A 26970-nucleotide genomic window follows, 5' to 3' on the forward strand; every position below is an offset into this window, starting at 1 on the left:
TTAATTGTTCTTGCAGCTGTGTCCGTTGCATCCATAGAGGAGCGTATTTGGTTATTGGAGATGTTTTGTCCCTCCTCAACCACCTGTTTCGCCCTTTTTTGTATATCTTTGGGTAGATGCTCGATGAGGTGCTGCATCTCGTCCCAATGGGCTCTGTCATATCGCGCTAGGAGCGCTTGAGAGTTAGCGATGCGCCACTGGTTTGCAGCTTGTACTGCGACCCTTTTTCCGGCTGCATCGAACTTGCGGCTTTCTTTATCCGGGGGTGGTGCATCGCCTGATGTGTGAGTTGGCTCTCTTGCGAGCTGCCCCTACTACAACTGAATCTGGTGGCAGTTGTGAGGTGATGAAAGCAGGGTCTGTGGGCGGTGCTTTATATTTCTTTTCCACCCTTGGTGTTATTGCTCTACTCTTGACAGGCTCTTTGAAGATTTGCTTTGCGTGCCTTCGCATTCCTGGGAGCATAGGCAGGCTCTGGTAGGTGCTATGGGTGGAGGAGAGGGTGTTGAAAAGGAAGTCATCCTCGACAGGTTCCGAGTGTAGCGACACGTTATGGAACTCTGCTGCCCTAGCTACCACCTGTGAATACGCTGTGCTGTCCTCTGGTGGTGAGGGCTTGGTAGGGTACGCCTCCGGACTGTTGTCTGACACTGGGGCGTCGTATAGGTCCCAAGCGTCCTGGTCATCTTGGCTCATGGTGGTGTGAGCCGGTGAGTGTGACGGAGTCTGTGCCGGTGATATGTGAGTTACAGGTGGAGGAGAGGGTGGCGGAGTTACCTTCTTCACCACTTTTGTTTGTGGTGCTTGTTCCTGTGTTTGGAACTCAAGTCTCCTTTTTCTCCTAATAGGGGGAAGGGTGCTGATCTTCCCTGTTCCACTCTGTATGAAGATCCGCTTTTGAGTGTGGTCCACTTCAGTGGATTGTAACTCTTCCTCGAATCTATGTTTGCGCAATTGAGAGGACAGTGATTGCTCCTCTGAATAGGAGCTGGTAGTTGGCTCGGTTGCCGGTCGTTTCGGCACCGAAACTATGTCCTTACTCGTTTTCGGCTCCGAGGCGACTTTTCTCTTTTTTGGAGTCGAAACTTCTCGGCGTCGATCCTCCTCGGTGCTGCTGTCTCTGCGTCGAGCAGCTTCGGCTCCGCTGTCTCGGCGTCGATCTTTGTCGACAGCACTTTCTCGGTCCCGAGATTGCTGCGTGCCTGTGTCTCGACCCGAGTCGGACTATCTCGGCACTAGTTCGGCCTTTTTCGGTGCCGTTGGGCGGTCACCGACTTTATGGGTTGAGCCATGGCCTGTTGGCAGTGGCGTCCCCTGGGCCTTGTCTGTTTTCTTGTGTGCTGGCTTCGACGTCTTACTCACTGTTTCGTGGACGTCGAATTCCTCCGAGTCAGATTCATGGATAGAGAAGGCTTCCTCTTCTTCTCCTTGTTCCTCGAACTCTCGGTGTCCTGTCGGCGTGGACGCCATCTGTAATCTTCTGGCTCGCCGGTCACGGAGCGTTTTTCGGGATCGAAACGCACGACAGGCCTCACAAGTTTCTTCCTTGTGCTCGGGCGACAGGCACAGGTTACAGACCAAATGTTGGTCTGTATATGGGTATTTGTTGTGGCATTTAGGACAGAATCGGAACGGGGTCCGTTCCATCAGCCTCGATGTTACACGCGGTCGGGCCGACCAGGCCCCGACGGGGGATCGAAATTACCCCGAAGGGCTACCGGAGCTCTTCACGATTCGATTCGGTGTCGATTCTATCGAACCCGATCCCGAACGCAACAATACCGACGTAATTTTCCAATTTTTTTAACTATCTTTCCGTTCCGGAACGAAAAGGAACACGTCCGAACCCGATGGCGGAAAGAAAGAAAACAATCGAAGATGGAGTCGACGCCCATGCGCAATGGAAGCAAAAGAGAAGGAGTCCCTCGATCTCGTGACTCGAAAGACTTCTTCGAAGAAAAACAACTTGTAACACTCCGACCCAACACCAGATGGCGGGCTATGCACAACATGTGTATCTGTAGCTACACATGCCATCGAACTTCCAATATTACGAAGCAGATTACATTCACAGCAGTCTGTACCTTTCAGAAGGACAGGCGAAGTGACACAGAACAGCAACTAGGGGAGAGAGAACGTTTCTGGGTCTATTAAGTTGCAATCTTTTCAGAAGAGTTACATAATTTCTTAAAAGGCAGTGGGTCTTGAAAATAAGGTATCTGGATCTAGCCATACCTTAATTTTAGTCCAGTTGTGTTGTAATTCTATCATAGATTACAGCATAGTAACCTCCTCCATAACCTCAGTCAAAGCTTCACACTTATTGCCTTACATGGATAGAAGTTTTCCGTTATTCACATTCCATTTAATCCATTTCTCTATCAGTGTATGAGTTTGGCATTACGTTACATCTTATTTTGATTCCTTGTCTGGGTCGATAATTAGATTTTGTGAACTATTCACCTTCTGGTTAACTCACAGTCCACACCATCACTTGTACTAATAGCTCCAGCATCACAGTACCAACTTTCCATCCTAACACTGTAGGGTTAATTTCTCGACTTTCTCCATTCCAAAGTAATTTTTCAGTTATATTTAAGTAATATTTTTTCCTCTCTTTATTTTGCTAATTTTGGTATTTTGTTTACGCTCCTCTCACGCCCAACAGTAAGGTTGCGATGTTTCATAACATTCAGCTATATCATAGTCTAAAGACACGAATTGGCCCCATATCCCATTTGGGTATACTTTAACCCGATCATACCATTGAGATACTCTAGACAGATTGCTGCTTTACACACATCGCTCATACTCTTTGCTAAGATGGCATCCACCATTTTTAATAAGCGAGAAACAGGATTGCTTTAGAAACAATGCTGAATCCAATTTCCTGCTACTCGGCTTCTACTCATGTGGAGGTTATCACGCACTGAATGGATTGACAACCGTCTCCTACCCAGGAAACTCAGCAGTTACTTCCTTCTCCCGCAAGTGTCACCAATGTACTATTATAAATATGAATCAAGACAAACCTTTTCACTCCTTGTTTCTGTTAATATTCAACTTCCATTACTGTGCTCTGCAAATTCCCACTAGTGTCTCACAACACTCAACCCACGTTAGTGTTTGCTTTTTCTTTGCACCTTAGAGCCATTTACCAGATCCTGAGCAACCACAATTTGGGTATATTCCATTTTGAGCAAAATGCGGAAAACTCTTGTTTTGGTACAAAACAAAACACATTTCCCCTTCATGTACACAACAAATAGTTTTGTCACTACTGCATGGAGCTCACAACCGACTTTTTGGTGGTTCTGAGTGAGTACTCTTACACAATTCTGGTTGCTTTCTTCCTTTTTTCCCCACAACAGGCTGACAACCAATAGGTGTATGACACTGTGGGCCTGATTACAACTTTGGAGGAGGTGTTAATCTGTCCCAAAAGTGGCGGTAAAATGACGGATATACCACCAGCCGTATTACGAGTCCATTATATCCTATGGAACTCGTAATACGGCTGGTGGTATATCCGTCGCATTTGGGACGGATTAACACCTCCTCCAAAGTTGTAATCAGGCCCTGTATGTCTTATCTTCTGACATTTAACTATACTCCTGATTTCACTCATATTTTAACCGGGTTATGTGATATCTTTTTATAATTGTGCTCAAGCCTGTCAGTTCGAACACTTTTTCGAACAATGGAACTGGGCAAATGTTTTAATGAGTAGGAGTTATATCAATTCTATTTACTCTGCGTTATGAGTAACCTTTTGGATTTATTTTGTTATGCAAACTGTTCTGTACTTTGATGCTACATGTTAATTTTTGTTTTGTTTTACATGCAACTTATATTGCTGTTCTTATTTCTATTTTTTCCCTTTCTTTGCCTTTCATTGTCACTGTGTTAGTCTTGTGCTGATGGTTCATGTCCTAATGTTTATGTATGTATATTTATAAGTCTTGATGAAGCGAAATTGAGATTGTTTAAGTTGTGAAACATGTTGGCTTGGCTTATCGCTCAGTTTAAGCACAGGTGGCATTTAGGTACCAGTCTACTGCAATCACTATCATTGACACTGTGGTGCTGTTCCCACTCAAAACCTTTTAAAAAAAATCAAATTTCCGGTCCCCCTTATTGCCTTATCATTTTAGTGTCATTTTGTTTATTAAACTTTATTTTGGTTTGGGATATTTTTTAGTTTTGCATTTCGACTTTATTACTGTTTTGGTACTGCATAAATACTTTACACATTTCCTCAAGTTAATTGGGTCCGCTCTGTGCCATACCTAGCAGACGGCTGAGCTCAGGTTAATTTAGTAATTCTGAGGGAGCACCCTGAGACGTAATGTGTTTATTCCTTGAGGTGAGTAGTCATCCACCCCAAATAATAAACCAGTTTCAAACAGTGGCAGCACCAATGATCACTGGCAGCAGCAGTGCCATTTTTCCATTTCAGCAGCACATGTTATCAGCTAGGAGGGAGAAAGGAGCTTGGAGATTGAGAGAGACATCCTAGGAAGATCCGTCTGGTTTTATCTCAAACACTTTCATCCTCTGCAGTATGATCAACTTTCAATTCTAAAGAAAGAACTACGAATTATGTAAGTCTATTTATGTACGAGATACTTAGACCACAATTATATCTCAAAGCTAAGAAATCCCTGCTACAAAAAAATTACTCTTACCATCATAAATTGTAGGTACCTTCCAATAGGTTTACAAACTTGGCAACATCATAATTCACTAACTTGTAATGCAATATAAATGATCTATTATGGCAAATGTTAGGCAAAGTATTGCTTATAAGAAAAATTAAAAATTCAGTTATCTTGTACTTCGCACAGTTGGTATACTTTTCTTCTGCTGTAATTCTCTGAAGAAAGTTTGTTTCATCAAGCCAGTCAATGCTAAGACAACATCACTTTGCATAAAATGGGACCTGCTAGCCCTGCTTGCACAAAACATTTAAGCACATAGCATCGGCATGCCTCACTTCTGCAGTGGAAACGTCTGAAAAGAGACATTTTATTTAACACGGATTCATAATATCCACTGCCAAAATGTTAGCCAAACAAAATAAAAATCTTCCAAAAATGAAGCAATATATTTTATGGAGACAATTGTTTAATATGGGCACTAACATTTTTTGTACATATTCTGGTGGTAGATGTTTTGTAAGTGGTTTTAAAGTATTCTCTTTAAATGATCACACAGTATTGGCACTACAGAAGTTTACCCCAGTGGTGCCAATGTGACAAAAAAAAATTGAAGTTGCAGTGTGAAAGGGGCATTTAACACTAAAAGTTGGGAAATAGGAGCAGTCAAAAAGAAATTACAGCACCCAAAATGTTTTGTGGAAGCTTTAAAGATTTGCACTTTTGCAAACAGATGTCTTTTTTTGGCTTTACTGGTGCAACAGTCTAACACATGGTATATATTTTTTTTTTCAATAATAAGTGACCTAGAGATCAATCATGACAAATTACATGAAGAGCTTTAAATGGTCAGTTTAAAATGAACGAAAGGAAGAAACAAATACCGAGGGGAGAACTCTTTCTGTCGTCTTCGCGACGGTGATGGAGTCCTTGACCCTGAATGACGTCTGCGACGTGCCATTTCACCATTTTTCACATTTCTTTTAGGTCTCTCTTCAGACGAGGATGATGAACCGGAATCTTAAAATAATAAGCAGAAAATAAAAAAAATTGCAAGCAGCAACCAGATGATGATTTATAGTTGGGGGCACTTAATGAAAAGTTCTGAATGCAACTGCAGAGGGGAATAGCTGAACGTCCTGGAATAATGTTTAACTAATACAATAATTCCTTATTATGGATCATCCATGTCTGGAGAGACCTTTGCCCTCTTTTGAGCTTGAGATTGTCCAATGTATAACTGCTACGGAATGCACATTAATATGCATCATAATCACACCATACAATTTTTACGTGATTTACGGAAACATACTGTAGGAAGTTGGCTCTGTATGTGCTATTTCAAAGTAAGGAATAGCATGCACAGAGTCCAAGGGTTCCCCTTAGAGGTAAGATAGTGGCAAAAAGTGATAATACTAATGCTGTATTTTGTGGTAGTGTGGTCGAGCAGTAGGCTTATCAAAGGAGTAGTGTTAAGCATTTGTTGTACATACACACAGGCAATAAATGAGGAACACACACTCAGAGACAAATCCAGCCAATAGGTTTTGTTATAGAAAAATATATTTTCTTAGTTTATTTTAAGAACCACAGGTTCAAATTTTACATGTAATATCTCATTTGAAAGGTATTGCAGGTAAGTACTTTAGGAACTCCGAATAATTACAGTAGCATATATACTTTTCACATAAAACACAAATAGCTGTTTTAAAAGTGGACAGTGCCATTTTCACAGTTCCTGGGGGAGGTAAAGTATTGTTAGTTTTAACAGGTAAGTAAGTCACTTACAGGTTTCAGTTTTGGGTCCAAGGTAGCCCACCGTTGGGGGTTCAGAGCAACCCCAAAGTTATCACACCAGCAGCTCAGGGCCGGTCAGGTGCAAAGGTCAAAGAGGTGCCCAAAACACATAGGCTTCAATGGAGAGAAGGGGGTGCCCCGGTTCCAGTCTGCCAGCAGGTAAGTACCCGCGTCTTCGGAGGGCAGACCAGGGGGGTTTTGTAGGGCACCGGGGGGGGGACACGAGTCAGCACAAAAAGTACACCCTCAGCAGCGCGGGGGCGGCCGGGTGCAGTGTGGGAACACGCGTTGGGTTTCCAATAGTTTCCTATGGGAGACCAAGGGGTCTCTTCAGCGATGCAGGCAGGCAAGGGGGGGGGGGGGGGGGGGGGCTCCTCGGGGTAGCCACCACCTGGGCAAGGGAGAGGGCCTCCTGGGGGTCACTCCGGCACAGAAGTTCCGCTCCTTCAGGTGCTGGGGGCTGCGGGTGCAGGGTCTTTTCCAGCCGTAGGGAAATGGAGTGCAGGCAGTCGCGGTCAGGGGGAGCCTCGGGATTCCCTCTGCAGGCGTCGCTGTGGGGGCTCAGGGGGGACAACTTTGGTTACTCACAGTCTCGGAGTCGCCGGAGGGTCCTCCCTGAGGTGTTGATTCTCCACCAGTCGGGTCGGGGTCGCCGGGTGCAGTGTTGCAAGTCTCACGCTTCTTGCGGGGAGTTGCAGGGGTCTTTAAATCTGCTCCTTGAAACAAAGTTGCAGTTCTTTTGGAGCAGTGCCGCTGTCCTCTGGAGTTTCTTGTCTTTCTTGAAGCAGGGCAGTCCTCAGAGGATTCAGAGGTCGCTGGTCCCTTGGAAAGCGTCGTTGGAGCAGGTTTCTTTGGAAGGCAGGAGACAGGCCGGTAAGTCTGGGGCCAAAGCAGTTGGTGTCTTCTGTTCTTCCTCTTCAGGGGTTTTTCAGCTCAGCAGTCCTCTTCTTGTAGTTTCAGGAATCTAAATTCTTAGGTTCAGGGAAGCCCTTAAATACTAAATTTAAGGGCGTGTTTAGGTCTGGGGGGTTAGTAGCCAATGGCTACTAGCCCTGAGGGTGGGTACACCCTCTTTGTGCCTCCTCCCAAGGGGAGGGGGTCACAATCCTAACCCTATTGGGGGAATCCTCCATCTGCAAGATGGAGGATTTCTAAAAGTTAGAGTCACCTCAGCTCAGGACACCTTAGGGGCTGTCCTGACTGGCCAGTGACTCCTCCTTGTTGTTCTCATTATTTTCTCCGGCCTTGCCGCCAAAAGTGGGGTCCGGGGCCGGAGGGGGCGGGCAACTCCACTAGCTGGAGTGTCCTGCGGTGCTGTGACAAAGGGGTGAGCCTTTGAGGCTCACCGCCAGGTGTTACAGCTCCTGCCTGGGGGAGGTGTTAGCATCTCCACCCAGTGCAGGCTTTGTTACTGGCCTCAGAGTGACAAAGGCACTCTCCCCATGGGGCCAGCAACATGTCTCTAGTGTGGCAGGCTGCTGGAACCAGTCAGCCTACACAGATAGTTGGATATAGTTTCAGGGGGCACCTCTAAGGTGCCCTCTGGGGTGTGTTTCACAATAAAATGTACACTGGCATTAGTGTGCATTTATTGTGCTGAGAAGTTTGATACCAAACTTCCCAGTTTTCAGTGTAGCCATTATGGTGCTGTGGAGTTCGTGTTTGACAGACTCCCAGACCATATACTCTTATGGCTACCCTGCACTTATAATGTCTAAGGTTTGGCTTAGACACTGTAGGGGCACAGTGCTCATGCACTGGTGCCCTCACCTATGGTATAGTGCACCCTGCCTTAGGGCTGTAAGGCCTGCTAGAGGGGTGTCTTACCTATACTGCATAGGCAGTGAGAGGCTGGCATGGCACCCTGAGGGGAGTGCCATGTCGACTTACTCATTTTGTTCTCACTAGCACACACAAGCTGGTAAGCAGTGTGTCTGTGCTGAGTGAGGGGTCTCCAGGGTGGCATAAGACATGCTGCAGCCCTTAGAGACCTTCCGTGGCATCAGGGCCCTTGGTACAAGAGGTACCAGTTACAAGGGACTTACCTGGATGCCAGGGTGTGCCAATTGTGGATACAAAAGTACAGGTTAGGGAAAGAACACTGGTGCTGGGGCCTGGTTAGCAGGCCTCAGCACACTTTCAATTCAAAACATAGCATCAGCAAAGGTAAAACGTCAGGGAGTAACCATGCCAAGGAGGCATTTCCTTACACATACCTTCATGACAGTTCAAGTACTCTTAATCTTTGGTTTTTCTACTTAATTGGATGGAATTTTCAAAGAACCACTGGGAGAAAAGAACAAGCTACTTATGTTAGTTAACATTATTTCTGGTGGATACTCCAACCACAGATTCCTCACCTTTCGCATATCCCCACACACCAGACTGAATCCTGAGAATTTTTCAACAATGCTTATGTCTGCAGATAGTTCACGCTGTGTGGCTCTGAAGTGACTCCATACAACCAAGGAAGTGATAGCAGATCTGCAAATCAGCACCATGCCTGCACACTGACATTAGTATCTCATCATGACCTCAAATGCACAACACTTGAAACCAACTGCAGAAGAAAGGGTTCCAAAATGTAACTTGAAATCATTTTATGATGTTTAGGTGTCACTCCACAGAATGAAGTGGGATGGCAGTGAGGAATCTATGGATAAAGAATCCACCAGAAACAGCATGATCAAAGGTAAGTAACTTGTTCTTCTAACTGATGGGTTTAACCACAGATTCCTCACCTACAGATACCAAAACAGTACCTCCCAATGATGGAGGGTCTGAAGAGTGGTCTCATATCAGAAACACTTGCAGGATCTAGCCAGCAAAATCACTCTCCTTTCGGATCCAACTGTCAAGACAGTGATTTTTTGTGACTGAGTACAGACGTCGACACTGCAGACTGCCAGATGAGCAGAAGCGTCGCTCCACCTTGCAGTAGAGGCATAGGCCCTGATGAACCCGCAAAACTGCAGAGGATTGAAACCTGGCCAGCACATAGCAGACTATGAAGCGGAGGACTATCTGTTCTTCACAGGGACCTTTTCTGCACCATCCTTCTTTACTTTGCTCCAGAGAATCCCACAAATGGATGATCATTAACACAAAGATCTTTTGTGTGGTCAATGCAGAAGTCCAAACCCATTTTAGGGGTGAGTCGACAAAACCTCTCCTGTTTTGAGAGAGGGAATTGACGCAAGAAATGTTTGCAGAGAAACAAAGTGGCAGATGTGAAAAGGTATCACAACCTTGGATAAGGAACCAGCTATTCGCATGTAATTATGGGTCTGCAACTTCAAACGCTTCTAAATCAACATGCTTTGCACAGTATTTAATCCAAAACTACTGGGCACTGGAGGTTCCTCCGGAAATGTCACTAGGAGACTCATTTCAACTTTGACTGCACACTGGTCTCCTCTATGCTTTCCCCTCCACTGCCTCAAGTTCTAAGGAAAGTTTAAAAAAAAAAAAAAAAAAAAAAAAAAAAACCAAAGTCATCTAAATAAGCACAGACTGGACCATGAGTCTATGGTACCCAGAGCTCCTAAGCATGAGCATTTGCCCTCTGATCAGGCTATTATTTAGGAAGACCTTCTGTCTCAGTAGCAGAAGCAAATCCTGCAGCTATTTCAGCAACCTACACCTCCATGCTTTGAGACTGAGCAGCAGCGTTTAAACGTGTTTGATCCGCAGGCAGCAGTAGTCAGTTGTCCTGGTATCCTTCAACAAAGTCAATCTACACTAGGCATTTGGAATAAGTTTTTACTTAAGTGGTGCTCGACACACTGACCTTATGTGGGCCAAATATTCTGATGTGTTGTTGGTACCCCAGCAAAAAGCTCTGGGAATAATTAAGGGTTTTCTGTAGGGCCTTGGAGTGCTTACCTAATCAACCCTCTCAATTCAAGTCACTTGTTGTGATGGGTTTTTATAAAAGATCTGACTCGAATGTTTCCCATAAAGCTGCTCTCTGTGACTTGAACTTAATTTTAACATTTCCTAGGTGCATACGTTTTGATTCAATGCACAATTGCTCACAAATGATGGCTCAAGACTGTTTTCCTGGTTACCATCTCTTATGTGTGCCGTGAGAGTGAACTGTAGGTGCTGTTGATGATATCGCCCCTCTTCCTCTTCATAACCAAACTGATGCTGAGGACAATGGCAGCTTTGTTTTGCAGCATGCACTTTCTTCTAGATTCACATGCTTTGCACAATCCCACTAACTAGTGGTTTGGTCCAGAAATGTACTTATTGCTTCCAAGTTTGTTAATTTGTGGTTTGGGAGTCAACATGGGCATAGTTTCTATACGACGTTGATCTTAATCTCACAATGCCATGGGTGCCCACTATCTTAAGATTCCTTTTTTTTCCTTCCTCCATGAACCTCCTGATAAAAGGAGGCAGGAGGGTCCAATGTGAATCTAGAAGAGTTTCAAGCACTTTTGTGGTAGTGTGGCTGAGCAGTTTGGGCTTATCAGAAGGTAGTCCTAAGCATTTCTTAACACACACAGTCAATAAATGAGACACACTCGAAGAAACTGTAGGAAAGTGCCCCTTTTTGACATGGTCATGCCACTTTTTGCTTGGTATTCGATGCAATTTCGGCAGAAAGTGCACTGGGTTACTGCTCTCCAGGTCCCCAGTGCCAGAGCCTAGGCTATCAGGCAGTCAGGAGCAAAGCCTGCTCTGGCAGGGGTTTTCCACAACCCTTCCAACAGGATGGCCTGTGAATTAGCATTCCAAGGCAGAGGCTTTAAAGAGCCCACTGCCTTCGGTGTACGAATCTGGCTTCCCTCAGAGGCGAGGGAATGCCGATCCCTCCCTGACCCAGGGCCCATTTGGCGCATGGACAGTTTGGAAAGTTAGTAGTCAGATAGGCGTGTCCCCCCGTAGACCAGCTGAACCTCTAAGAACATGTATTGCAAACAGGTACTTAGCAGCGACTTGCAGGACCAATCTTCCAGACTTAAGGTGAGTATAGGGCAGGGTCCTGGGGCACACCAACAGGTCACCTTGGGCGGCACTGGGGCGGTCAGTTTGCAGTGGTGCAGTTTAGCGTCAAACCTCTCAGCACAATAAACCCACACTGATGCCAGTGTGTGATTTATTGAAAAATGTACCCAGAGGAGGGCATCTTAGAGATGACCCCTGAATGCTAGCCTAACTGCTAGTGCAGGACAGACCAGTCTGTGCCAGCCTGCCACTTTTAGATGAGTTTCTGACCACATGGGGTGAGAGCCTTTGTGCTCTCTGTGGCCAGAAACAAAGCCTGTCCTGGGTAGAGGTGCTTTCCACCTCCCCCCCTTACAGGAACTGTAACACCTGGTAGTGAGCCTCAAAGGCTCATGCCTCTTGTTACAGTGCCCCAGGGCACTTCAGCTAGTGGAGTTGCCCAACTCCCCAGAGAAAGGCCCACTTTTGGCGGCAAGTCCGGCGGGAAAACTAGGGAAAGCAGGGAGGAGTGACCACCCCTAAGGTGTCCAGAGCTGAGGTGACCCCCACTCCTTGCAAAATCCTCCATCTTAGTTTGGAGGGCAAGGATCAATAGGGTTAGGTCTGTGTCCCTCTCCCCTATGGGAGTGGACACACAGGGTGTAGCCACCATTGGCTACAGCCCTCTGACCCTTGTAACGTCCCTAAATCCAGGATTTAAGGGCTCCCCTGAACCTAGCTCGTGAACAACCCTGGGTTACAACAAATGCTCCGGTGCCCCAGGTATTGGTGCTGTGAGGATCATAAAGGGGGCAGCCTCTTGAGGCCTGGTAGAAGCGTCCGCGCTAGTCTCCTGGTCACACAACAACCTTCCCCTGCTTAATTGCTCTCATGGTGGGCCCGATGGACAGCAAAATGCAGGACTGGGCAAGTGTGCTCAGTGCCTGCATGGAAGTGGCTCCTTCACTACAAGGGAGACTCTGGCTGGTTGGAGGTGCGGGCAGCAATCTGAGGCTTTTGAAAGAGGCACAGCGGCAGGACGAGTCGGTCCAGGCGACTGTCTGGATAGCAGCAGGTAGGCGGGGTTTGGCGCCAGGCTGGTCCTCAGTTCTCGCATTGGTCATCTCTGTCGCCCATCTTTTTCAGTCAGATGAATCTAAGTTCCAGGTGTAAGGAAGCCATCTAGATACTTAATTTAGGGCCGTTTAAGCAGCCAGTAGGCTACTTATCCTGGGACTCCCTACACCCCTTTTATGACCACTTTCTGTGGGAAGTGGGCATCATCCCAGTCACAGAATTCATAATTCCACCGAAAACAGGATGGTGGAACCATTCTTTTGTGGAGCACATCAGGCTGCCCACCCATGGAGTTTAACTAGCCTGGTAGTGCAACACACTTCTTTGCATAGCTAATTTCCCACCTGTCCTGGTGCCAAATGGGCCTCAGGGCAGGGAGTGGCAACTCCCAGGTCTGGGGAAAGCTGGGATTGCATTTCAAAGCCAGCAGGGTCTTTGAAGTGCCTGGCCCTGGTATGCAGATTCACTAGACATCCTGCTGGAGGAGATAACATCATTCTGCAGAGCAGGCACTGTTTCTGGCCTTTGGGAGTGCGGGCTCTCACCTTCAGGGGGGTCAGAAACCGGTCTGTGGCGGAAGGCTGATCAATACAAGTCAGCTAGCACACAGAGCATGGCAGGTAGTCTGCAATGGCAGGCTGTGTGCAATTTGTAGGGGGTCCCTCAGGGTGGCACAATACATGATGCAGTCCTTGGGAACCCTCTATTACCCAGGCCCTAGGTACCAGAGGTACCATTTACTATGGACTTAGAGGCACTAAATTGAATGCCAACTGTTTATACAATTAGATATTTTACCTTGTCTTAGGAAAAGAGCACTGGCAAGGGAGATCTGGGCAGCAGGAACCCAGTGCACCGTTATTCAAAAAACCTCAGTACCTGTAGCAAAAAGTACGCTTTCCTACAGTAACTGGTTTCTTTTGCAGAATGAGATCTCTTCTTAATTCACATGATTTGCACTGATTATGTAGCAGCATTACCTTTCTTGTGGTGGTGGGTAGAAGAGGGAGTGGAGGCAAAATATTCTTCATCACAGTCTGCCCTAACTCAACTTTTTACTGAGTGTAAGCCCATAAAGGAAAATGTTACTTACCCAGTAGACCTATGTTTGTGGCATCTATTGCTGTAGATTCACATACTTTGCATAAGTACGCCAACTAGTGTTGGGCTTGGAGTGATTCAAGTTGTTTTTCATCAAATAATCTTTTCAAGTAACTAGATCAAGTGACGCCTCCTCTTGGTAATAGTGCACATGGGCACCGAATCCTTTGTTAGATTGTTTTCCCATAGGCAGGTGAGGTAAAGAGTGTATATATAGACAGTAAATAAAAAACAATGTCTACAGGGTAAGTAACATTTTCCGTTCAATGGCATGTGTGGCTGTAGATACACATGCTTTGCATAGACTGTAAAGCAGTCCCCTCCAATTAAGTGGTGGCTAGCCTGTTTGGTTTGGCGGAGCTTGAAAAAGTGGCCTTAGGACTGCTTGGCCAACATTTGCCTGTTGGCAAGCTAAAACATTTACACAATAGTGTTTAGTAAACGTGTGTGATCCAGACCAAGTAGCAGCTTTTACAAATATTTGTTATTGGAATGTTTCCTAAAAAAAAAAGCCATAGAAGCACCTTTTTTCCTGGTAGAGTGTGTTTAAGGATGTGTTGGTAATTGACTTTTAGCTTTGAGATAACAAGTTTGAATACACTAAACTATCCATCAAGCTATTCCATTTTTAGAAATTGGATTGCCCTTGTGTGTCATTGAAAATGCTACAAACAGTTGTTTAGTTTTTCTTAAACTTTTAGTCCTGTCAGCGTAATACTTAAGACCTCGTTTAACATCTAGAGTTCAACTGATTGGTTAATGTGAAATGGTGAAACTACTTTAGGAAGAAATTTAGGATTTGTCCTAAGGACTACTCTGTCTTTATTTACTTGGAAAAAAGGTTCCTCCAACGTGAAAGTTTGTATCTCACTTACACACCGTAGAGAAGAAAACAAGTTACTTACCTGTAACTACAGTTATCCAGTATTGGTATCTTTCATAAATTCACATGCTTGAATCATCCCCGTCGTCAAAGTGGGAGTCCCACGGTACATAAAATAGCAATAAATAATAAATACATTTTTTTTGCCATAGGCTATATTGGAGCCAGAGCTTGCTCATATAGCCTATCCATGTCCTTTTGTGAAAGGACCCAAACCTGCCTGCTGTCCAATCAGGCACCAGCACCCTCTAGAACCTTCTCCAGAGAAGCTCCCTTCCTCAGATTTTCCAGCACGAGTGAAAAATTAAAACCTGAGAGGAAATGCGAGCATCAAAGGGGAGGCGGGTGGGTCGCATGTGAATTTATGAAAGATACCAATACTGGATAACTGTAGTTACAGGTAAGTAACTTGTTTTCTTATCCAGTATTGGATCTTTCATAAATTCACATGCTTGAATCTGAATAGACAGCAGTATGGTTGATAAACATTGTATCCAGCGTGGGTGGAGGGTGCGAGCATGAAGACCCTCTATCTCAAATATAAATAATAACAATCATAGAAAACTCATACATTTCTGACCGTGAGTTACGAAGGAATACAGATACTTTAAGTGTATATATATATATATATACATATATATATATATATATAAAAAAATCCTCTATATGCATACACATTCATAAGTACATACATACACTTCACATATTCACATGGAAGCATAATAGAAACATGGTTATTTGCATCTCAAACCATATGACTATAAATAAGGAAAGGTCTCACCTTAATGAAAGAGATGGCGTAGCACAGCTTGTCCTACTAGAGAGTCTGTTCTTTGTGATGACTCCAAACAATAGTGCTGCGTAAAGGAGTGCGTAGTTTTCCATGTCGCAGCCCGGCAAATTTTTTCAAGGGCAATACCTTGAAACAAAGCAGCCGATGTGGAGACTGCTCTTGTGGAGTGGGCTCTCGGGCGCCTAGTCAAGGGTTTTCCTGCCTTGGTGTGACAAAATTGGATTGTTGAAGAAATCCATCGGGCTATAGTGGCCTTGGTTACTCCTGTTCCCTGACGTCCCAGAGAATAAGATACTAGGAGTTGGTCTGATTTCCTGATGTGCTTGGTACTTTGCAGGTAAAATGTTAGGCATCGTTTAATGTCTAAAGAATGGAGAGTTCTCTCTGCTATCGTAGTAGGGTTTGGAAAAAAGGTTTGTAGAATAACGGGTTCATTGAGGTGGAACGAAGATGGAACTTTGGGAATATATTTGGGATTGGTTCGGAGCATAACGAAATCCTCTGAAAAAACTAAAAAGGGTTCTTTGGTGGTGAACGCCTGTATATCACTGACTCTTCTGGTAGAGGTGAGAGCGAGCAAGGTTGACACTTTCCAGGTGATGTACTTGAGTTCAGCTCTATGGATGGGTTCAAAAGGGGCTTTCATGAGTTGGGAGAGAACAATATTAAGGTGCCACTCTGGCGGAGGTAAGCGTACCGGAGGAAAGGTGCGGAACAGCCCTTTCATAAACTGTTTGATGACTCTGGTTGAACCAATAGATGGCATGTTAGCCGATCGTCTGTAAGAGGCTATAGCTGCTAGGTGAATCTTGACTGATGCATAGGAAAGACCAGTTTTGGAAAGGGAGAGCAGGTAAGGAAGAATTTGCTCAGGATTGATTTGAAATGGGTGAAAATTGTTCTGAGAACACCAAACACAGAACCTCTTCCATTTTAATTTGTATGTCTTGTTCGTGCTCTCTGCTCGTGCTTTAGATAATATGAGCCTACATTCTTGGTCGATGTTCATATCTTGGAACTCTCTGAACTCAGGAGCCAAGCATGCAAGTGCAGTGAAGTTGGGTCGGGATGTAAGATGAGACCCTGATTCTTCGATAGAAGATTGTGGTTGCAAGGGAGACGGACGGGATTGGCTATTGACCGGAGGAGGAGCTCCGTGTACCAGTACTGCCTCGGCCACTTGGGGGCTATGAGAATGATCTTGCAGCATTCGGTCTTCATTTTCCTGAGGAATCTGGGAATCAGTGGAATGGGGGGAAAAGCGTATGCAAAGATCCCGGACCATCTTATCAAAAAAGCATTTCCCCATGACCCTGGGAGTGGGTATCGACTGGCGTAAAACTGGCATTTGGCGTTCAGATTGGTGGCGAACAGGTCTAGGATCGGCCGACCCCATCATTGGAAAATGCTCTTGAGTATGGTCTGGTTGAGTTCCCACTCGTGACAGTTGTCGTCTGTCCTGCTGAGAGAGTCCGCTAGAGCATTGTTGACCCCCGCCAGGTGCTCTGGCCTGAGGCCGACGTTGTTCCGTGTGAGCCAGTTCCAGAGAGACTGAGCTTCCCTTGAGAGGGAGAGGGATCTTGTTCCTCCCTGCTTGTTGATGTAGAACATGCTTGTTGTGTTGTCTGTTCTGACTAACACTGATGATCCTGCGATGCGTGGCAGAAAAGCTTTGAGCGTAAGATGAATCGCCTTCAGTTCTAATAGATTTATGTGCATCTCTTTTTGGAGCTTGGACCATCTGCCTTGAATGCGCATGTCCTGTAAGTGGCCTCCCCATCCTTCCAAGGAGGCGTCCGTGGTGATAACGAAATCTGCTATTGGTGCCAGAAAGGTTAGACCGTGGGAGAGGTGGTGGATGTGAGACCACCATTCTAACGTCTGCCGAATCCTTGGTGTGATGGTTATTAGGTCGTCGAAGGATCCTTGTTACTGGGTCCATTGAAGTTGTAGTTCTTCTTGCAGAGGCCTCATTTTGAGTCTTGCCAGCGGTACTAGGATTATGGCTGAGGAAATCATGCCCAGAAGCGATTTGAATAGTCGTACTGAAACGAACTTTCTTGCAGAGATTTTGACTGCCAATTGGGTCAGCTTCTGCTGCCTTGCTAGGGTAAGATATGCCTTGTTTTGGATAGTGTCTCATTCTGCTCCCAGGAAAACTCTCCTGCGTGCGGGAAACACGACTGACTTTTGTAGGTTCACTGTTAGACCCAAACTGTTGAATACTTTTAGGCAGGCATCTGTGGCTTTTGAGGCAAGTAGGGATGACGGAGCTTTTATGAGCCAGTCGTCCAGGTAAGGGAACACCTGGAAACCCTTGCTTCTGAGGGAGGCTGCGACTGGGGCAAGGCATTTCGTGAAGATTCTCGGAGCTGATCTGAGGCCAAAAGGTAGGACTCTGATTTGATAATGGGCACCGGCTACTGTAAAACTGAGATATTTGCGATGTTTTTGGTGTACTGGAACGTGGAAGTAGGCGTCCTGGAGATCTAAAGTTGTCATAAAATCTCCAGGATTCAAGAGGTGCAAGATATCTGACAGTGTGATCATCCTGAAGGATAGTTTCCGAAGGAACTTGTTGAGTTTCCTGAGGTCTAATATAGGACGCCACTCTCCTGACTTCTTCCTTATGAGGAAAAAACGGGAGTAGAATCCGAGACCCCGTTGCTGCAGAGGAACTGTCTCTATAGCCCCTTTGGCCATAAGGCTGAAGACTTCCGCTTGAAGCAGACGAAGGTGGAGAGAGCTGCCTGATGTTGGTGGGTGAAGCGGTGGCTTTTGTGTGAACTCCAGGGTATGACCTCTTGTCACTATATCCAGCACCCACTTGTCTGATGTTATTTTCTTCCACTGTTGGATGAAGTTGGAAATGTTTGCTCCTATTTGTTGATGTTGAGGGCATTGAGGGAGCATAGCAGGTGCCTGTGTAAGATCATTGCTTTCTGGGTTGATCTCTGGATTGTGAACCCTGCCTTCGTTTCCCTCCTTGTCTGGTATAGGAGGCAGTCGATGATTGCCTGTACTGCTGGTGGTATGAAGGCCTGTACTGGGATTGCTGGTATTGTCTATGAAAGGAACCTCGAAATGAGGTGAAACCTCTCCCTCCAGCCCCTCGAAAGGGCTGCTTCCTGTACTGCAGGGTACCCAGGGACTTGGCCGTGTCTGTGTCCGTCTTAATGGTTTGAAGTGCGTCATCCACATGTTTGCCAAACAAAGATTCCCCATCGTAAGGCATGTCTAGAATTCGGGACTGCACTTCTGGTCTGAAAGATGTGGCCTTGAGCCAAACTTGTTGTCATAAGACAGCGGCACCCGCTAGTTGGCGGAAACCAGTAGAGGCTATGTCGAGAGCGCAGTCAATAATCTCTTCCGACGCACGCTCACCTTCCTGTAGGATCTTTCGTGCCTCCTCTTGCTTATTTTCTGGGATGAGGTCCAGGAAAGGTTGCATGTCGGACCATATTTGACGATCATATCGGCCTAAAATTGCTAATGAATTCGCTGCCCTGACAGTGATTGCAGACATGGAGGAGAATCTCTTGCCTATATTATCCAGTCTGCGACCTTCCTTGTCTGGAGGAGTGGAGACAGGCGTTGATGGATTTTTGGAGCGTCTTTGAGCAGCCTGTGAGATGACCGAATCAGGCTTTGGATGGCCAGTAAGGCATGCCGGAGAATCTTGGGTTGCCTTATATTTTTTATCCAGTTTTTGTGGAACTGGAGGAACCGTAGCCGGATTCCGCATAATTTTTGTGCCCTCGCTCCATATGTAATCAATAATCGGAATGGACCGTACCGACTTCCGTGATTGTTCTTTGAAATCATGCAGGAAACATTCTGATTGGGAGACAGATGTTGGTAGGTGGAAACATACTGCGGCTCTGTCCATAAGATTATGGAAACCACCTATGTCCTCTGGCAGAGAATCAGAGGGGCGAGGAGGTGGTGGAGAAGGAGTGGGGGCCAAGTAATCATCCCATTCCTTGGTAGGATGTTGTGGAGTGGAAATTTCTCCTTCTTCTCGTTGTTCTTCCCCTGAAGTGGAACCTTCATCTCTGGGGGGTGCAGCTAACACCGAATGTGATGTTGATCTTGGAGTAGCTGGAGGAGGAGGAGCATTAACTGGCGTCACGGTAGAGACCGGTGCCAGTGGTTGACCTTCCGCTGGAAACCTTCTCCTATAATCCTGAAGCATGGATTGTAAATCCTGGATTAAGGAGGAAGGCATTTGTACGGTGTCTCTGTGTTGAGGCTCTTGTGTTTCATAGTATTGGTCCTGATGAGAGTAGTATGGTTGATACTGTTCATACTCATCCTCTTCATTGTCATCTTGGTATTTGACATGGAGCTGCGAAGGGCTATTATGTGCATCTCCGAAAGGACCTTCGTCTGATTCCTCCCAGTCAAGAAGATGACTGGGTAGTAAAGCCGACACCTTGTTTGGAGATGTGTCGGTTGGATAAATGTCCTGTGCAGGTAGATTTCTGATGCTGACCATGGCTCGGAGACCTGGAAGAGGCAGGAGTGGCCTCAACGTGTGTACTAGGCATCACTGCTGTCGATGGCGTGAAAGTTGATGCAGCCGTAGATGGTACAGATTTTTCCGTCGACGGTGGCGTCGCCGATGATGGCCTCGCCGACGATGGTCTAGTCGACGGTAGTGTCGTCAACGGTAGTTTCTTTGACCCAGTCGATGGCGATAGCGCCGATGAGAATGGTGTCGCTGAAGTTATAGTCGACGGGGCAGTCGTCGACGGTGCCGATGGAGTCTGGAGAGAGGGGATCGGATCCCTTACCGTCGATGTTAAGGTCGTCGACGCGGACGACGGTCTCGTCGACGATGAAGTGAAGACGGTAGATGTAGGTACCGTCGTCGTCGTCACGGTCGTTGACGGTGTTGTCGTTGTTGTTCTAATTTTCAGAGTCATTTTTCCAGAAGTGGAAGGCTCTGAAGGAGATAGATGGTAGGACTCCTTCTTTTGAAGAGGAGAGGAAGGCTCAGAAGAGACTAAAGTCTGTAAGCCCTTCCCATGATGAGATTTCTGCCTCTTCCTAGATTTCTCTATGTGGCCTAGGTCCTCAGATCTGGACCTTTTATGTGGCCTCTCTGATCCACTCTCCTCACCTAAAGTACAGGATTTGGCCTGTAACCATGTCAGGAGTCTGCCCTCCCGATCTCTGAGGGTCTTTGTGGAGAAGGTGCGACATATTTTGCAGTCCTTAACCTGATGTTGTGGGTAGAGACAGTACAAACAGTCTTTGTGTGGGTCATCCACATGGAGCCTTTTCTTCCCACAGGTCTTGCAAGGGCGGAAAAGGCCTTTTCTAGAAGAATCTGACATATTTGAAGCTTTCTTGAGAGAAAATCTCTGAAGAAGAAGAAGAAAAAACTGAGCAGAGCCCAGGGAGACTCCCTTCACAAGACGTGCGGTAGAAAATCTGAGGAAGGGAGCTTCTCTGGAGAAGGTTCTAGAGGGTGCTGGTGCCTGATTGGACATCAGGCAGGTTTGGGTCCTTTCACAAAAGGGCATGGATAGGCTATATGAGCAAGCTCTGGCTCCATTATAGCCTATGGCAAAAAAAAAATATTTATTATTTATTGCTATTTTATGTACCGTGGGACTCCCACTTCGACGACGGGGATGATTCAAGCATGTGAATTTATGAGAGATCCAATACTGGATAAGGAATGGTTTCTTACCTGTAACTCCAGTTCTCTCGTAGGGGTATTTCCATGGTAGTCATAAGCACTGAATAGTTCAGCGCGCCTGCGGGGGACCCCGGAGCACTGATCTGAAATATATTCTTAAGTGCAGATGCCAACTTTTCTTGAAAAAGGCCTGTTAAAACCACTTAAGAATAACACTGTGCAGCCTATGTCAACAGCTACACAGGCCAAATTGTTTATTCTTGAGGTTGGAAAGAAAGACAGCTGTCGTGTAAATACACCTTCAAACACACATTTATTCTAGAAATGTAATAAAAAATACATTCTCACACTTTATTTACACCTCCAAATGAGAATAAAACAATGCAGGGCAGTGTAGCCCATAGGCTGCCATTATACAGGATGTAAATAGAGCTGTGCCTTTAAGAAAGTAAAGTCTTCCTGTATCCCATCATGCACAGCAAAAGGCAGTTGCCTCAGTTCTTTTTTGGAGGCTTGTAACATGACATGAAGAAACAAACATTTGTTGTAGTACCAACATCGTTATCATTATTGCAACTTTTCCTATATCAATTCCACCGGGGAGGAGGGAGGGTTGCTTATGACCATCATGGAAATACCCCTACGAGAGAACTGGAGTTACAGGTAAGAAACCATTCCTTCTCTCGTTGGGGATTTACATGTATAGTCATAAGCACTGAATAGATTAGCAAGCCCATCCCCATAACCGCGGTGGAGTAGACAGAATAATACTGAAACCATAAATCATGCAAATAAATTCTTGAGAGAGGCCTGTCCGACCTGCGCATCTGCCCTAGCATCTGAATCAAGGCAGTAATGCTTAGTAAAGGTATGGGCCAATTTCCAAGTGGCCGCTTTGCATATTTCTGTCAAAGGAATATTTCTCATCAAGGCAGCAGTAGGCCTGCCGTTAAGAGATTTATTTGCTAACTGATAACAAAAAACTATACATGAAACAATCCACCTGGATAAGGATTGTTTAGAAGTGGCTAACCCTGTTCTAACTGGCCCATAGTTAATAAACAGCTGCTGTGATTTACGCAAGCATTTTGTCCTGTCCAAGTAAAATTTTAAAACCCTCTTTACGTCAAGAGAATGCAGGGTTCTCTCGGCAGGGGTTGATGGATTTTGGAAGAAAGTTGGCAATGAAATGCTTTGGTTCACATGGAAGTCTGAAACGACTTGGTAAAATTTTTGGATGTGTCCTCATCACTACTTTCGAAGGATGAAAAACCGTATAGGGTTCTTGAGCACAAAGGGCCTGGATCTCACTGACCCTACGAACTGATGTGATTGCAACCAGAAAAGCAGTTTTCCACGTAAGATGTTGGAGTGATGCGTTATGGATCTGGTTCAAACGGAGGTAGCATCAGACGTGAGAGGACAATATTCAGTTCCCATGGAGGAGATAGTCTCCTAATGGGAGGAAAGACCTTTTTCACACCCTCCAGGAAGTCCTTTATGATTGGAATCCTAAAAAAAGAAGTTTGGGAAGGGTTCTTTCTATATGCCGTTAGAGCCGCCAGGTGTACTTTTATTGATGACAATTGCAATCCAGACTTCGACAAACCTAATAAGTATGGCAGAATAGTCTCCTCTCCGCAGGATATTGGGTCGACATTATTGTCCAAGCACCACACGCAGAACTTTTTCCACTTGCAGGCATAAGCTGTCCTTGTGGAAGGGCGCTTTGCCTCCCTTAGAATCTCCATGCAGTCCTGGGGTAGGTTCAGGTGACCATATTGTACTAACTCAGGAGCCATGCTGCCAAATTCAACGATGAGAGGTTGGGATGAGATATCTGGCTTCGGAACTTCGTGAGAAGGTCTGGGCGATAAGGCAGCCTGATGTGTGGCTTGAGTGACTGATGAAGGAGGTCTGGAAACCACCACTGGCGTGGCCATTCTGGGGCAATGAGAATCATCTTGGCGTGAGCATTGGACAGCTTCAGGAGGACTGCCGGTATCAGGGGAAGCAGTGGAAAGGCGTAAAGAAATGCTCCTGACCAGTTTATCCACAGGGCATTCCCCAGCGTCCCTGGATGGTAGTATCTGGAGGCGAAGTTTGGGCATTTTTTGTTTTCTGGGGTTGCGAATAGGTCTATAGAGGGAGCTACCCCACATGGCAAAAATAGAACGGACAACATTGTCGTGCAAAACCCATTTGTGGTTTTCGTCCACTGCGCGGCTGAGGGCATCCGCTTAAGCATTCTGTATGCCCGGAAGGTGAGTTGCCACTAGCAACAGGTTCCTGGCTAGAAGCCAGTGCCAGATTGTTTGAGCCTCTGTCGACAGGGTCCTGGATCTGGTGCCCCCTTGTTTAAGTAATACATGTTGGCCACGTTGTCCGTCTGGAGAAGCAGAGTTTCCGTCTTCAGTGATGGGAGGAAGGCCTTGAGCGCAAGATGGACTGCGCGAAGCTCCAACAGGTTGATGTGATACAGACGCTCTCTCTGTGACCACTTGCCTTGGACTCGAAGGTGATCCATATGCGCTCCCCATCCGAGCAGCGATGCGTCTGTGACGATGGTTTGAGCTGGAGGCTGTTGTTGGAATGGAATCCCCACCAGAAGATTGTTGGGTGAACACCACCACTTGAGGGATTGTAAGGCGTGGGGAGAAAGAAGGACTCTATTCTCCCAATCGTCCACTAGTTGACACCATTGATCCTCCAGACATTCCTGTAAGGGTCTCATATGGAGGCGAGCATTGGGAATGAGGTGGATGCAAGACGCCATCGATCCCAGGAGAGAGGATATCGCTCTTGCAGTGGTCTGAGGTGTTTTCTCGAGCTTCTGGCACTTTTGGAGAATTGATAATCGTCGTTCCTCCGAAGGAAACACCTTTCCTTGTTTGGTATCTATGATGGCACCTAAGTAATGCAGCCTCTGAACAGCTGTTGGTGTGGATTTGGGGAGATTGACTTGAAGGCCCAGGTCTAGATAGGGGTAGACGAATATTCGATGTTTCCTCAAATGGGCTGCCACCACCGCCATGTATTTGGAAAAAGTTCTTGGTGCTGATTTGAGGCCGAAGGGTAGTACCGTAAATTGGTAATTACTTTTTCAGACGATGAACCGTAGAAACTTTCGATGCTTCTCGATCACCGGAATGTGAAAGTAGGCGTCGCGGAGGTCTATCGCGCAGAGCCAGTCGCCCTGACGAAGTTGAGGGTAAATTTGGTGCAAGGATAGCATCCTGAATTTTTCTCTGCGAATCCACTTGTTTGCTACCCTTAGGTCTAGAATGGGACGAAACTCTTGTTTGTCTTTCTTTGGTACCAAAAAATACCTTGAGTAGATTCCCTTTCTGTGCTGATTGATCGGGACGGGTTCTATTGCTCTCTTTTGTAATAGGGTTGCTACTTCTAACTGAAGAGCTTTGAGGTGGTGACTCACTGGTTTGGGTGGAATAGACAGAGGAGGGCTGATGAACCTGAGAGAGTAGCCATTCCGCACAATATTCAACACCCAGGCGTCTGATGTGATGCGTTGCCACTCGTCCAGATGATCTGAGATACTTCCCCCTACCGGAGTGGGAAACGGAGGAGGGGGAAGTGAGGATTCAGGGCTTAGACGCTGGTGCCTGCTGAGTTGTCTGGGTTTGCGGTGTAGATCGACCCCTTGCCGACTTTCGTTGTGTCAAGAAGGTTCTTTGATGCTGTTGCTGGGGTCTTGAAGACATCCACTGTGGCGTTTGATATCTGTGAGTAAAGAGCCTTCGTTGGTAGGGACGGAATGTTTTCTGTTGCTCTCTCGGTCTCTCGATGCCCACCGCTTTCAGAGTGTCTAGTTCAGATTTCATTCTCAACATCTCGTCATCAGCATTAGAGCCAAACAAAGTGGAGCCTGAGAAGGGCAAATTTTGAATTCTCTGTTGTGCCTCTGGTTTGAGAGACGTCAAGCGTAGCCAAGCGTGTCTTCTTAAGGCCACTCCATGAGCATAATTATGTGCAGATAGCACCGAAGAGTGAGCAGTGGCGCTTATCACTTGATTGGAGACCATGGCACCTTCACTCACGATCTCCAAAAAAATCTTCTCTTTTCTCTTTAGGGAGATGTTCCACAAACTGTAGCACAGAGTCCCAAAGGGCACGATCATACCTGCCTAACAGCGCAGTAGCACTGGCTGCTTTCATCGTGATGGCTGAGGTAGAGCATACTTTGTGACCTGCGGCATCAATCTTTCTACTCTCCTTGTCCGGTGGTGAGGAGGAAGACGGAGATGTAGAATACAACTTTTTTGCAGCCACTATGACCACCGAGTCAGGAACCGGATCCGATCTTAGGAATAGAGGGTCCTGCTCCTGGGGGCGATACTTCTTTATAAGCCTGGAAGGAACAGTTCTAGCCATGGTCGGTGTTAAAAATATATCCATTGCCGGTTCAAGAAGCCCCGGGACCAGTGGTAGTAATGGTCTTGAGGATGCCCGCTGATGTAATGTCTCGAAAATCACAGAGGTCATTGGAGCGGGTACCGCCAGCGGGATGTTTAATTTGGTAGCACTGCGCACTAGGACCTCTTGGAAGGTGTTCACGTCGTCTATGGGAGACACTCTCGGAGACGATGAGTCAGATAGGGTTGGAGAGTAATCCCTTGTGGATGAAGAGGAATGTCTATGGTGGGAACGAGGAGATCTTTGAACTGATTCACGTCGACGATGGTGTCGAGAGGAAGAAGAGCGTCTCGAAGAGTGTCGGGAATATCTTGTGGATTCCGCTGGAGTCACTGGAAAGGACTCAGAGAGGAGCTAGCACAGGAGCTGTAGGTGCCAGAGGTGTCTGTGGCAGAGGAGACGGCTGAGGTGAAGTTGGTAGAAGAATGAGAGAAGCCAAGGATTCTGAGGTGGTATAAACCCTCCTAGGCCTCTTTGAGTGTCTCCTCGACGTTGAAGTACGATGACGGCGAGTACCTCTCGGCGTTGACTCCTCTCGTCGCTGAGATCCTCTCGATGGTGATCTTCCTCGACGTCGATGAGATGACGGCGAGCGTCTTCGACGACGAGTACTGTCCACCGACGTCGATCGTCCTCATCGCGTCGACCTGGACCAAGACCTTCTTGATAGCAAGCGTCTACGTCGTCTCGAAGGCGATACGGCTGTCGACGTCGAGCGATGTCTCTTCCTCGACGGTGAGCCGGTCCTCGACGGTGACCATGTTGCCACCGTTCCCGGTCTCGACGTCGGAGACCTATGGCGTTTGTGAGCAGGTCTGGCAGCTGCTCCAGAGGACACAGGGAGAGCCCTGGTAGAAGACTGATCATCTCCTCGCTCTGTGGCAGACTGCCCACTTCTTCTCCTGTCCTCTCTTGCCTGAAGCCGAATTTTCTCCCTGTCGCGAAGAGTTCTTCTGGAGAAAGTTTTGCAAATGTCACAGGCATTAGGTTTGTGACTTGATGGTAGGCAAATATTGCAGACCTGGTGTGGGTCTGTTTTGGCCTTTTTCCTGCCACAACTAGGGCACTTGTCAAAAAGTGAAGGCATTCTAAAGACAGAAAAACTTTAAATTTCTGTCAGAATTTGGCAGGAAAGGTTAGCAAATGTTCACTCGATGAAAAACGTCGAGTGAAATTGAAATTTAAAAGATTTTAATTGAATTTTCTGTCAAAAAAGGCTTTGTAAGGTAGAGCTCAATGCTTCAAGGTCCTGTCAGAAGGAGCCGGAAAAAAGAACTGAGGCAACTGCCTTTTGCTGTGCATGATGGGATACAGGAAGACTTTCCTTTCTTAAAGGCACAGCTCTATTTACATCCTGTATAATGGCAGCCTATGGGCCACACTGCCCTGCATTATTTTATTCTCATTTGGAGGTGTAAATAAAGTGTGAGAATGTATTTATTACATTTCTAGAATAAATGTGTGTTTGAAGGTGTATTCACACGACAGCTGTCTTTCTTTCCAACCTCAAGAATAAACAATTTGGCCTGTGTAGCTGTTCACATAGGCTGCACAGTGTTATTCTTAAGTGGTTTTAACAGGCCTTTTTCAAGAAAGGCTGGCATCTGCACTTAAGAATATATTTCAGATCAGTGCTCCGAGG

General features: G+C 46.2%; 1 protein-coding gene across 5 annotated transcripts in view; it reads right to left on the reverse strand.

Annotated features, from left to right (window-relative positions):
* The window catches only part of SRRM1 (serine and arginine repetitive matrix 1), a 657402-nt gene that overhangs the window by 236873 nt on the left and 393559 nt on the right, over window positions 1–26970 (reverse strand). For all 5 annotated transcript variants that reach the window (XM_069223933.1, XM_069223931.1, XM_069223935.1 and 2 more), the window contains one exon: window positions 5543–5678. In XM_069223933.1, the coding sequence (XP_069080034.1) occupies window positions 5543–5678 (136 nt within the window). The remainder of the gene's footprint in view (window positions 1–5542; window positions 5679–26970) is intronic.

Source organism: Pleurodeles waltl, chromosome 3_1 (assembly GCF_031143425.1).
Source record: "Pleurodeles waltl isolate 20211129_DDA chromosome 3_1, aPleWal1.hap1.20221129, whole genome shotgun sequence".
In the NCBI taxonomy this organism is placed as follows: domain Eukaryota; kingdom Metazoa; phylum Chordata; class Amphibia; order Caudata; family Salamandridae; genus Pleurodeles; species Pleurodeles waltl.